The sequence below is a fragment of the Stegostoma tigrinum genome, chromosome 7 (assembly GCF_030684315.1).
Source record: "Stegostoma tigrinum isolate sSteTig4 chromosome 7, sSteTig4.hap1, whole genome shotgun sequence".
Classification (NCBI taxonomy): Eukaryota; Metazoa; Chordata; class Chondrichthyes; order Orectolobiformes; family Stegostomatidae; genus Stegostoma; species Stegostoma tigrinum.
Window position 1 is genome coordinate 4,589,704 of NC_081360.1, and position 12,601 is coordinate 4,602,304.

The 12,601-nt window shown below is 40.4% G+C and overlaps 1 protein-coding gene across 12 annotated transcripts in view; it reads left to right on the forward strand.

Annotated features, from left to right (window-relative positions):
* trpm2 (transient receptor potential cation channel, subfamily M, member 2) overlaps positions 1-12,601 on the forward strand; it is a 230,666-nt gene that overhangs the window by 193,346 nt on the left and 24,719 nt on the right. For all 12 annotated transcript variants that reach the window (XM_059647003.1, XM_059647008.1, XM_059647009.1 and 9 more), the window contains 2 exons: positions 3,413-3,480; positions 7,115-7,189. In XM_059647003.1, the coding sequence (XP_059502986.1) occupies positions 3,413-3,480; positions 7,115-7,189 (143 nt within the window). The remainder of the gene's footprint in view (positions 1-3,412; positions 3,481-7,114; positions 7,190-12,601) is intronic.

Sequence of the window (12,601 nt, forward strand, 5' to 3'; positions counted from 1 at the left end):
GCACCCTTCCTGATCCTGGGCTCTATCCATATTGTCTCACTGTGTGAGCCATCCAAGGTGTCCTCCCGCAGTCCAGCTGTGATATTCTCCTTAACAAGTAGTGCAACTCTCCCACCTCTTTATATCCCCTTTTATCCCACCTGAAACATCTGTGTACTGGAACGTTAAGCTGCCAATCCTGGCCCTCCCTTAACCAAGTCTCTGTAATAGCAACAACATCATTGTTCCTCTGTAATAACAACAACATCATATACTGACAGAGATGTCAGTGACCTGGATTTAGTTGGTAAGAAATGCTGCCTGTTTGCCTGGAGCCAAACTCTGTGCAGAATTATAAAAAGAATATTCAAAGATGGCAAAGAGAAAACAAAATAAAAGGAAGAAACAAGAATGAGAGTAAACTAACCATAAATATAAAAATATATTTCAAGAGCTTTTATGGGCATAAAGAATACAGTCGGTAAAGAAAATATTGGAGACAAAGTTAGAATTTTATTAATGAAACCAAAATTGCAGAAGAAACTCAGCAGCATCCGTGGAGAGAGCAGAACTCATGTTTCGAGTCCAACGTGATGCTTCTTCAGAGCTGAAGAGAGAGGTGTTAGGTTTATACTGTTATAAAGGGTGCCAAGGAGTAAGAACAAATTATCATGGGGAGCGAGGAAATGGTAGAGACTTTGAATAACTATTGTGTGCTGCTCTTCACTGTAGAAGAGAAAAACTACACAGCAGTACTAAAGGGTAACCTGAGGCTAATTAGCATTGAAGAATTAATGTGATTAATAACAACAGGGTGCAAGATAATAGAGAATTAAAGATGTTAAAAGCCTACCAATGCTCAGAGCCTGATGGCCTGAGTCTCTATAAGAGATACTGAACACGTTGTTTATGACTCTAGATTCCAGAAAGATCCCAAAAAATTGGATCCCCACTGTTTGCGAGAAGTGTTAACCTGATATCAGCCATCAGGAGAGGGTGAGAATATATTGGTAAAGAAGTCTTCAAGTGCTAAGAAAACAATCAATCAGTTAGAGTCGCCATGGCTTAGAGAACAGGAGACTGTGGCAATTTGACTATAATAAGTAGTTTGAATGAGGTAATACCAGTATAGGTCATATGTAGCACACATGGAGAATTGGTTAAAGGACAGGAGCAGGGAGTAGGCATAAGTGGGTGATTTTCAGATTGTCAGGAGGCGACATTTGGTGTACCACAGAAGTCGCATTGGGACCTCAGCCATTTATAATCAGTACCAAATCATTTAGACAAACAGATAGAGAATAACATATTGTTATAAAGCAGAGTTTAACTCCCCTCTGATAACTAAACCAAAATACCCTGAGAGGATCACCCCACTTTATAACCTGTTAAAAAAAGTGTGAAAAGTGGCATAAGCTGCCTGTCATCTCCCAATCTGTTATAAAGGGGAGGTTAAATGAAATAAATTCACGATAGACATTCTATAATCATCAATTAATAATTTGTTTATCTGAACCACCATGGGTGACATAGTGGCTCAATGGTTAACGTTGCTGCCTCACAGCGCCAGGGACCTGGGTTCGATTCCACCCTTGGGTGACTATCTGTGTGGAGTTTGCAATTCTCCTTGTGTCCGTGTGGTTTTCCTCCAGATACTCCAGTTTTCTCCCATAGTCTAAAGATGTGCAGACTAGGTGGATTGGCTATGCTAAATTTCCTGTAATGTTCAGGGATGCGTCAATTAGGTGGGTTATAGGGGGATAGGTCTGAGTGGGATGCTCTGAGGGTCAGTGTGGACTTGTTGGGTGGAAGGGCCTGTTTCACAACTGTAGGGATTATATGATTTTATCATGATTCTAAATCTAACAGTGACAAAACCAAACAATTCCTTTTTAACTACTAACTCTTCCGAATAAAATAAAATTATAATAGTATGCTGTTCCAAAAACCAAATTAATAAAAAAAATTAAAACATAGTCTCTCAAAATTATAACCAGGAAAAGTCTTCTGGAATGCTCTGTGCCCTCTCCACTGATCTTCAGTCAGGAACACCTATCTCCATCAACTTCCTGTATCAGGAATATTAAGTAAGAGTGCCTATTAACTTTAGTTAGCTGTTTGATATTTTGAGAGCTCAGAGAGTTCTGTGTGAGCCAGTCATTTTCTCTTTAGAGCTGCTGGATTATAACTCTATTAGTTGCCTTCACACTGATTTTCAAATGCCCTCTTCTTTTATACCCTTTATGACCTATTAATTTCATACAATAGGATTTATCCTAGACTGTCAAAACGCTCAGATTTAATTTTCATTGGCTTTTAACCTTTAATTCTGGTTTAAATTAATTGGCTGATTTTCGAACTGATTGCCTTAATAACAAAACAAACTACTTGCCTGGGTTGCTAACCACACAGCTTTTTGATACAATATTTCAATTTCAGGAGCTCTCTATGCACCTGCACTTTTTTAAAAATCTCTAAGACTAGAAAAAACACATCATCTTTTAAAGGGACCACACACTCTTTCTCCATCACATTTTATAAGCATCAATATTTTAAAAACACCAAATTCTTATGTTCTACCTTCCCATCTACAAGTATGCCACCCAACTTCGCAGCAGTACCTACATTTGGTGATGATACAAAGCTCAGTGAGAAGGAGGAGGACACAGATACAGCATAGAGGTATAGACATATTGAAGTGAGTAAGTAGGAAGGTGACAGATAGAGTATAAAGTGGGGAAACATGAGGTTTTCACCCTGGTTGTAGGAATAAAAAAGAATATTTTTTAAAAAGTGAAAATTTATAGAATAAACAGAGAATGCCGGGGATGCTCAACATCAGTGGAGAGGTACACAGAGATGACATTTCGAGTCCTACTTGACTCTTCTTTGGAACTTGTTAATGTTAAACCTATAAATGTTGACATTCAAAAAAGCTGATGTGTACAAGAAACAGAGTCAGAACACAAAGTATTAAAGAAGCCAAGTGGTTCTTTATTTCAAGGGATTGGTGTGCACAAAAGAGGTTTTGCTACAGTTAAATGGGGCTTTAGTAAGACTATGCCTTCACATCTTAGGAACAAAATGTAAAATGCAAATGGTTCCAAAGATTGGTTCCAAAGACAAGATGGTTCTTCCATCATTGGCTGATCACCCCTCCTTACTGACTGGCAGGGGTAGGGCCACCTGTGGATCATCCCCACAGTTTCCCTTGCATTCAGTCACTGTGCCCTTTGCCTTCAGCTGGTTCTCACTCTCTGTCTAGTTCTCAAGCCCTACATCCAGTCAAAGTCCTGGTACTCCTCTAATCTGGACACTTATGTGGATTCTGATTTTAATCAATTTTTTCTGTCTTGACTTCACATAATAATCATTGCATTGATTTATCTGTTGCCTAAATATTTCCTAACCTTTCAACTAATTCTTTTTGTAGGTTAAGTTTGATGGATATGCCCCTCCTGTTTACACAACTGAAACAGCAGGAGGAGACCACTCTGCTGGGTAAGGTCTCAACAGGATACTTGTATTTCATTTCTCTTGGGCATTAACTGTATTGGGTATGTGCAAACTGGCTGAGGTCTTTATGTCAGCTGGCCAACTTCCAATCGCCAGTCGTCACAAAACAGAGCAGCCACAAGTTCAGAACTAAACTAACCATGAAGGTTCAGAGGACATTGGGTAAGGAATATGAAAAGTCCATCATTTTTGAGTTTAAAAATTAGATAAATGGAACTTTACACAGAGATAGATAAACCCCATGCTGTATTTGCCTTGCATGTGTTTTTCTCTGTATCTAATCCATGCTGTTTTGCGCCCTAGAGGTCCTCGACTTCATACCTGACCTGTGATGTATCTGGAGTGCCTTTTTCTATATTTAAACCGGCGCTGCATCTGCTTTGGGTGTCCCCCAGACTGAATCTAATCTGTGCTGTACCTGGAATGCCTTTCTCTGTGTTTGATCTGTTTTGTATCTGCTCTAGAAGTGTTTGATGGACAGTGGAGTAGGAACTTACTGAATATTAGTAGCCGAGAAATAATGACTCATGGATATTTTTCAGGCTAGACGAAGGTTTGTAGTGGCAACTTGTTTGGGACACTTGCTGATTCTGATTTCTATAATGATAGATCTTGATGTTCAGGGGACAATTTCAAAGTTTGCAGATGATACAGAACTTGAGAATTGTAAACTATTTTTTACATACTGTGTGGTTCATGTGTGGAATAAACTTGCTGAGGAAGTGGACAATGTGGGTATAATTACATTTTAAAAAATTTTGGATTGGTACATGAATTGGAGAGCTTTGGAGGGATACAGGCCAAGAGCAGGCAGGGGGGAGTAGTGTAATTTGGGATTATGATCAGCATGGACTAGTTGGACAGAAGGGTCTGTTTCGATGCAGTATGACACTATGACTCCTTGAGGCAGGCAATGTGAAACTTCAAAATGATGAGTTGGTAGAGTGGATGGATAGGTAGAAGATGAAGTTCAATGTAGAGAAATATCACGTGATACATTTTGGTACAAAGAACCTGAAGCAGTGATGTAAAATAAAGGGTTTTACCAACTTGATTGAATTCTTTGAGGAGGTGACAAGGCTGATAGATGAGGGAAGGGCTGTGGATGTCATATACATGGACTTTACTAAGGTGTTTGATAAGGTTCCCCATGGTAGGCTGATGGAAACAGTGAAGTCACATGGGGTCCAGGTTGTACTAGCTAGATGGATAGAGAACTGGCTAGGCAACGGGAGACAGGAGTTGTAGTGGAAGGGAGTTTCTCAAAATGGAGAACTGTGATCAGTGGTGTTCCACAGGGATCCATGTTGGAACCACTGTTGTTTGTGATATGCATTAATGATCTGGAGGAAGGTATAGATGGTCTGATTAGCAAATTTGCAGATGACACTAAGATTGGTGGAGTAGGAGACAGTGAAGGGGACTGTTGGAAAATACAGCAGAATATAGATTGGAGAGTTGGGCGGAGAAATGGTAGGTGGAGTTCAATCCAGACAAATGTGAGTGATGCATTTTGGAAGATCCAATTCAGGAACAAACTATAAGGTAAATAGAAAAGGCCTGGGGAAAACTGATGCACAGAGAGATCTGGGTGTTCAGGTCCATTGTACCCTGAAGGTGGCAACACAGGTCGATAGAGTGGTCAAGAAAGCATATGGCATGCTTTCATTTATCAGACAGGGCATTGAGCACAAGAGTTGGCAGATCATGTTACAAATGTTTAGCATGTTGGTTGTGCCACATTTGGAATACTGTGTACAGTTCTGGTCGCCACATTACCAAACGGATGTGGATGCTTTGGAGAAGGTGTAGAGGAGGTTCACCAGGATGTTGTCCTGGAGGCCATGAAGAGCTATGAAGAGAGGCTGAGTAGATTAGGATTATTTACATTAGAAAGATGGAGGTTGATCTGATTGAGATCTACAAAATCATGAGAGGTATAGACAGGGTGGATAGCAAGAAGCTTTTTCCCAGAGTGGGGGATTCCATTGCTATGGGTTTCAATTTCAAGGCAAGTGGGGAAAGGCTTAAGGGAGATATGCGTAGAAAGTTCTTTACGCAGAAGGTCGTGGGTGCCTGGAACGCCATGCCAGCGAAGGTGGTAGAAGCAGGCACGATAGCGTCATTTAAGATGTATCTAGACAGATACATAAATGGGAAGGGAGCCGAGGGATACAGATCCTTGGAAATTAGGCAACAGGTTTAGATAGAGTATCTGAATTGGCGCAGGCTTGGAGGGCTGAAGGGCCTGTACCTGTGCTGTAATTTTCTTTGTTCTTTTTTGTTATTTAGTACTAATTCTAAAGGGCATGCAGCTGTGTTTGTGCACAGATCATTGAAGGTGAGAGGACAGGCGGTGAGATCAGTAAGTTAAGCATAGAGTATCTTGGTTTTATTAATAGAGACAAGAGCACAAGAGCAAGAATATGCTGCTGAAACTGTATAAGACACTGGTTAGACCTCAGCTGGAAAATTGTTCCAATTCTGGACAGCACATCTTAGAAAGAATGTGAATGCAGAAGAGTTTCACTTAAATAGTTCCAGGGTTGCAAAACTTCAGTTTTGAAGGTAGATTAGAGAAGTTGAGTAACTTTGAGAGAGGCCAGGTGGAGATGTCATAGAAATTTCTAAAATCATGATAGGTATGGACAAAGTGAATAGAGAGAAACTATTTCTACTTGTAAAAGAATCAAGAACAAGAGGGTGCAGATAACTGGTAATTTAGAAACAAAGCAATTAATAAATTGTCCATTTCTACCTTGGAAGTGCCACAGTGAGCTAAAGTTTCTCACCTTGCTAAATGTAAGACACAGTTGAGGGAAGAGCCTAGCATATAACTAATAAATCAAACTGGCTAAAACCATCAGAGATGTTTCAGATCAATGCATTTTGTGTGAAGTGAGGAGATGCTCAGTTATATGTACTGAGGTTTTTCTGAAAATACTTGATCAAGATGATGCAGGATTGTTAGAGAATGCTAAACTGGAGAAATAAAGATTTGGGGCTGTCTGCTTGATGAGTTCTTCCAGTTTGTCTCAGTTTTATAATACAGAAAGTACCAAATTTCATCCTTGATGATAGGGAGCAGCTAAACATCATATTTACCCTTGTTCCTCGAAGATCTTTCTTCTGCAATCACTGGATGTGGCCTTGTCAATAGCACAGTGAGATTTTGCTTTGCTAACCCCTCCATCACAAAATAGTTTGCTGTCTCTCATTGTCTGCACTGACACACAAGGAGTGCCTACAAAATAACATTTTCCTAGGACAAGCCAAACAGAGCCTGCAGCTAAGCACTAGGGCTGAAAACCATTTAGTTATCATTCTCTGATAAAGGGTCTAGGCCTGAAATGTCAGCTTTTGTGCTCCTGAGATGCTGCTTGGGCTGCTGTGTTCATCCAGCTTCACACTTTGTTATCTAGTTATCACTCTCTACTCAGTAACATGAAACCAAAGGATTAAAAAATACCTTTGGTTTCATTTGGGTTTGCCAGAGGCTGACGACATACCTCCAAAATTGGATTCAAGCCCCATGACCAAGTTCCATCCACTTTCCCCTCTGCACAACACAGTAACATACTTTCTCCATCCAAATTGACATTGACTTACTTTTTTCCAGGTTGGCAGAAAGTAAAAGCTTCAAGATTGGAGATGCAGGCCCGGACACTCATAGGCTTGAGGAATTGTTACCCCTGTGAGTTGAACAAAGTGTTTTTCCTCTTGAACCCTTTTCAGACGATAAACAAATGCCGTCTTGACTCAATCATTGTTTTTGCTTGTTCGAGCAATGTATTTTTACAAGGATTCTCCAAACTTCTTTCTTAGCATCACGGGTCCTCTTCAAAATTGATTGATCAGCCTATTCTAATACACATCTGTGGTAGGTGGAATATAGCTGAACATCCTTAATTCCAAAATTATTGATATATTTAAGGGTTTTTTGTCACTATTTTATAACCCACAATCTGGGGTGTATTTAAAGCAAAAGTTTATACATATAATTCTATATACCATATACATAAATGCGTATATAAACCTATTTGCTTATATATTCACAAAGATATTCATATCACCGTTTCACAGACTCAACAAGGCCAAACAATTCATATTCAGAGAATTATTGTTCAAACTCATTATGTAGCCATACTTTCATAAATTCATACAGCACGGAAACAGACTCTTCAGTCTAACCAATCCATGCTGAACATAATCCCAAACTAACCGAATCCCAAACTAACCGAGTCCCATCTGCCTGCTGCTGGCCCATATCCCTCCAAACCTTTCCTATTCATATATCCATCCAAATGTCCTTTTTTTTAAATGTTGTAACTGTACCCATATCCAACACTTCCTTAGAAAGTTCATTCCACATGTGAACCAGCATTTGTGTAAAAAATTTCCCATCCTAGGGAAAAGACAACTACCATCACTCTATCTTTACCTCTTATTATTTTATAATCTTCTATCAGGTGACGTCTGAACCTTTTACAGTCCAGTGAAAAAAGACCTAGCCTATCCAACCATTCCTAATTAGCCACACCTGCTATTTCCGGCAACAGCCTGGTAAATCTCTTCAGAGCGCCTTTTCAACAAACATTGAGAAAACAGCGCAGACTTAATTTCACAGGAAGTAAATTCTTTGTTTTCTCAGTCTTCTCTATAAATGGCAAAGGCATGACCTAAATGTAGATATGTAATCACACTAAGGGAATCATGTCTGACATATTGGAGACCAGTTACTAGTGGTGTACCACAAGGGTCGGTGTTGGGTCCACTGCTGTTTGTCATTTTCATAAATGACCTGGATCAGGGTGTAGAAGGATGGGTTAGGAAATTTGCAGACGACACGAAGGTCGGTGGAGTTGTGGATAGTGACGAAGGATGCTGTAGGTTGCAGAGAGACATAGATAAGCTGCAGAGCTGGGCTGAGAGGTGGCAAATGGAGTTCAATGCAGACAAGTGTGAGGTGATGCACTTTGGTAGGAGAAACCGGAAGGCAAAGTACAGGGCTAATAGTAAGATTCTTAGTAGTGTAGATGAGCGGAGAGATCTCAGTGTCCATGTACACAGATCCTTGAAAGTTGCCACCCAGGTTGACAGGGCTGTTAAGAAGTCATACAGTGTTTTAGCTTTTATTAATAGAGGGATCGAGTTCCAGAACCAAGAGGTTATGGTGAAGCTGTACAAAACTCTGGTGCGGCCTCACTTGGAGTATTGTGTACAGTTCTGGTCACCGCATTATAAGAAGGATGTGAAAGCTTTGTAAAGGGTGCAGAGGAGATTTACTAGGATGTTACCTGGTATGAAGGGAAGGTCTTACGAGGAAAGGCTGAGGGACTTGAGGCTGTTTTCATTAGAGAGAAGAAGGTTGAGAGGTGACTTAATTGAGATATATAAAATAATCAGAGGGTTAGACAGGGTGGATAGGGAGAGCCTTTTTCCTAGGATGGTGACAGCGAGCACGAGGGGGCATAGCTTTAAATTGAGGGGCGAAAGATATAGGACAGATGTCAGAGGTAGTTTCTTTACTCAGAGAGTAGTAAGGGAATGGAACGCTTTGCCTGCAATGGTAGTAGATTCGCCAACTTTAAGTACATTTAAGTCGTCATTGGCCAAGTATATGGACATACAAGGAATAGTGTAGTTTAGATGGGCTTGAGATCGGTATGACAGGTCGGCACAACATCGAGGGCCGAAGGGTCTGTACTGTGCTGTAATGTTGTATGTTCTATATTTGAATGCCAGGACTCAAGCACTGGTAATTTGTCTTTTTTAAATCGCTTTCATGAATTATCAAACCATAAGCAAAAAGTTCTGAATTGATGTAGCTCATTGCTGTGATCAAACGTTAAGGCCTTTTGACAAGTTTGGTGTGGTTTGCACAACTCTAGTGACATAAAATTGTAGATTCTTGCATCAGATTTTCTTGGGAGAATGGCTGCTGAGCACTGGAGACACACTCATAAACCAGAATCACGTTACACTGAGAGCAGAGGCATTCTAGGCATTGAATCTCTGATTGTCATAGACATCCACCTCTCCGAACTCCCCCAACAATTGGGACAGAATGCAATCCTTCCTGAGTGAGTGATTTAATACACGGGAGTCCACAATAACATTATGTTGAGATCCAAGAGATCAAGTCACGTTGTAGCTGGACTGCATTAAGAAGTCGTACGCTCTTCCAATTTAACTCGCAAAATGAAGCTTTAAATAAAGCTAAATGCAGAAGCCACCAAATGAACAGTGACATCCCAAAAATAACAATAAACAAAAACAGTAAATCAATCTGTTTTGCTGTGCTTTGTTGATAAGTGGATAGATATGATTGGCTCTGGGACAGCTCTCAGGTCTTAGCTACAAGAATGCGAGAGCAGAAGCCACACTATATTTTCCCGGCAAAGTCTGATTGTAGAGTATGGAGAGACCTTTATTCTGTAGCTAATTTGTGCTGTTGCAATCATGGGGGTATTTCCTGGGACAATAACATGAAGGCATGACTCTATAATTAACTGGACAAGTTTGATTAACCATGTCTAGGGGCACCTTTACCTTTCCAAGAAATATTGTTAGATGGATCAGTTTAGACAAGCTCTGTGTTAAACCCGTTCCATTCCTGGCAGCAGTGTTTGGTAGGAAAGTGTAAATCAAATGTTCCCTGTTTTTATCCCGTATTATAAGATAGAGAGTACCTAAAATAGCCAGTGCTCCATCAATATCACAAATGTAAAAAGCCAAACAATGCAGACCATAGTCAACTGATTGGCCACTATGGGCAACATCAATAACCAACATGTATAGCTGTGGTTGATAAATTAAACAGTCTCCACCGAGCCAGTATATTTGAGAGGCTAAAGGAAAACAAATCCCCAGGACCTTAGAAACTGCATCTTTGGCTTCACAAATAGTTGCCACAAAAGTACTGAACACACTGGATGTGATTTTCTAAAACTTACGAGATCTAAAAGCAGACCCACTATTTGGAAGTTAGCATATGTAACTGCTTAACAAAATTATACATTGGCCATTCAGCCCAACAAACCTGCTCCATCATTGAAACAGTCGTAGTTGATCTGGTTACAGCTTTAACTTTACTTACTTGCCTTATTCCATTCCCTTCCTTGACATTGTTTAACATCAAAAATCTGCTTAATATGGCTTTGAATATCTACAAAAAGCCAGCCTTCACAGCACATTGTGCAAGAAAATTTCTAACACTGCTGGCCTACAGAGAGGACAATAAAATATTGAAGATAGTCCAATGAAAAGTAATCTCAACCTGAAATTGTAATTTTGTGTTGCTCAGGTGATGCTGTTTGACCTACTGATGGTTTCCAGCATTTTTCCTGCTTTTATTCCATGGTTGCTGTTTCTTTTTTAAATTTCTGCACATTTATTTGTAAGCTTTTAGCATGAATTCAAAGACATTGTCCATCTCAAAGTCAGTGATCATGGTGGATGCGACAGGAAAGAGCTCACTGTTTAGTTTTGGCTTAAATTCAAACCAGGACAGTTGACTTTGATTGGTCAAGGCATTGTCATGTGGATTGCACCAAGAAGTGGCAGCTCCTGACCTCTTGTTCAAATATTCTTTTAGTTTGCAAAGGACAGGAACTACAGGTGTGAATATACATCGATTCTACCAAGTGAGCCACAATGCAACCTGATAGATAAGCTTAAATTTCTTGTTAGCCTAATGCTTAGCCAAGTCTGGATTTTTCAGCAAGTGTTGTCCAATTGAAGAATACATCTTATCTTGAAACAACATGCTCTGAGCCTTGCCAACATGGGCCAGTCAAGTACATAAGGCAATTGAAACTAGGTGCAGGAGTAGGCTTTTCAGATCCCCCTACCACTGCATCCAATTCTGAAGAAGAGTTGCTGCAAATGCTGCCTGGCCTGCTGAGTTCTTCAAGCCTCCTGTTTGTCTACATTCAGTCCCTTGAGCCCGCTCTGCCATTTGATATGATCATAGCTGATCTCATCTTAGCCTCAACTCCACTTTCCTGCCTAATCTCCACCCTTATACGCATTACTAATTTCAAATCTTTACACTGTCTCCTTAAATTTGTTTAATGACCCAGAATCCACCTTACATTAGGTGTTGACTTCCATAGATTCATAACCTGTTGAAAGATATAATTTCACTTGATCTCTGTTTTAAATCTGTCACACCTTTTCCTAAAATTAAGACCTGTTATTCTCAATGGCTCCACATGAGGTGACATCCTCTCTATGGCTGCTTTGTCAATCCTGTTTAGATCTTACGCACCTCAATTATATCTTCTCTTATTCTTCTAAATCACTCACCTCTGGAATAAATCTGGTGAATAAATCTTCTCTGAACTGCCTCCAGTGTAACTACAAATTGGCAGCTCCACCAAGGGGACCAAAACTATGAATTACTCCAGGCGCAGTCTCACTAATACCTTGTACAATTACAGGATCGCTTCCCTACTTTTATACTCTCTACGTTAGCAACAAATGCCAGAATTGTATTTGCCTTCCTTATTACCTGCTGTACCTGCATAATGGTTTTGTGTGAATCATCCACAAAATTTTGTCAATCATTAAGATTGACAAGTCGCCAGGCCCGGATCAGATTTGTCCTCGGCTGCTTTGGGAAGCGAGAAATGCAATTGCTTCGCCACTTGCGAAGATCTTTGCATCCTCGCTCTCCACTGGAGTCGTACCTGAGGACTGGAGAGAGGCAAATGTAATTCCTCTCTTCAAGAAAGGAAATAGGGAAATCCCCGGCAATTATAGACCGGTAAGTCTCACGTCTGTCGTCTGCAAGGTGTTAGAAAGGATTCTGAGGGATAAGATTTATGACCATCTGGAAGAGCATGGCTTGATCAAATACAGTCAACACGGCTTTGTGAGGGGTAGGTCATGCCTTACAAACCTTATCGAGTTTTTTGAGGATGTGACTAGAAAAGTTGATGAGGGTCGAGCTGTGGATGTGGTGTATATGGACTTCAGTCAGGCATTTGATAAGGTTCCCCATGGTAGGCTCATTCAGAAGGTCAGGAGGAATGGGATACAGGGGAACTTAGCTGCTTGGATACAGAATTGGCTGGCCAACAGAAGACAGCGAGTGGTAGTA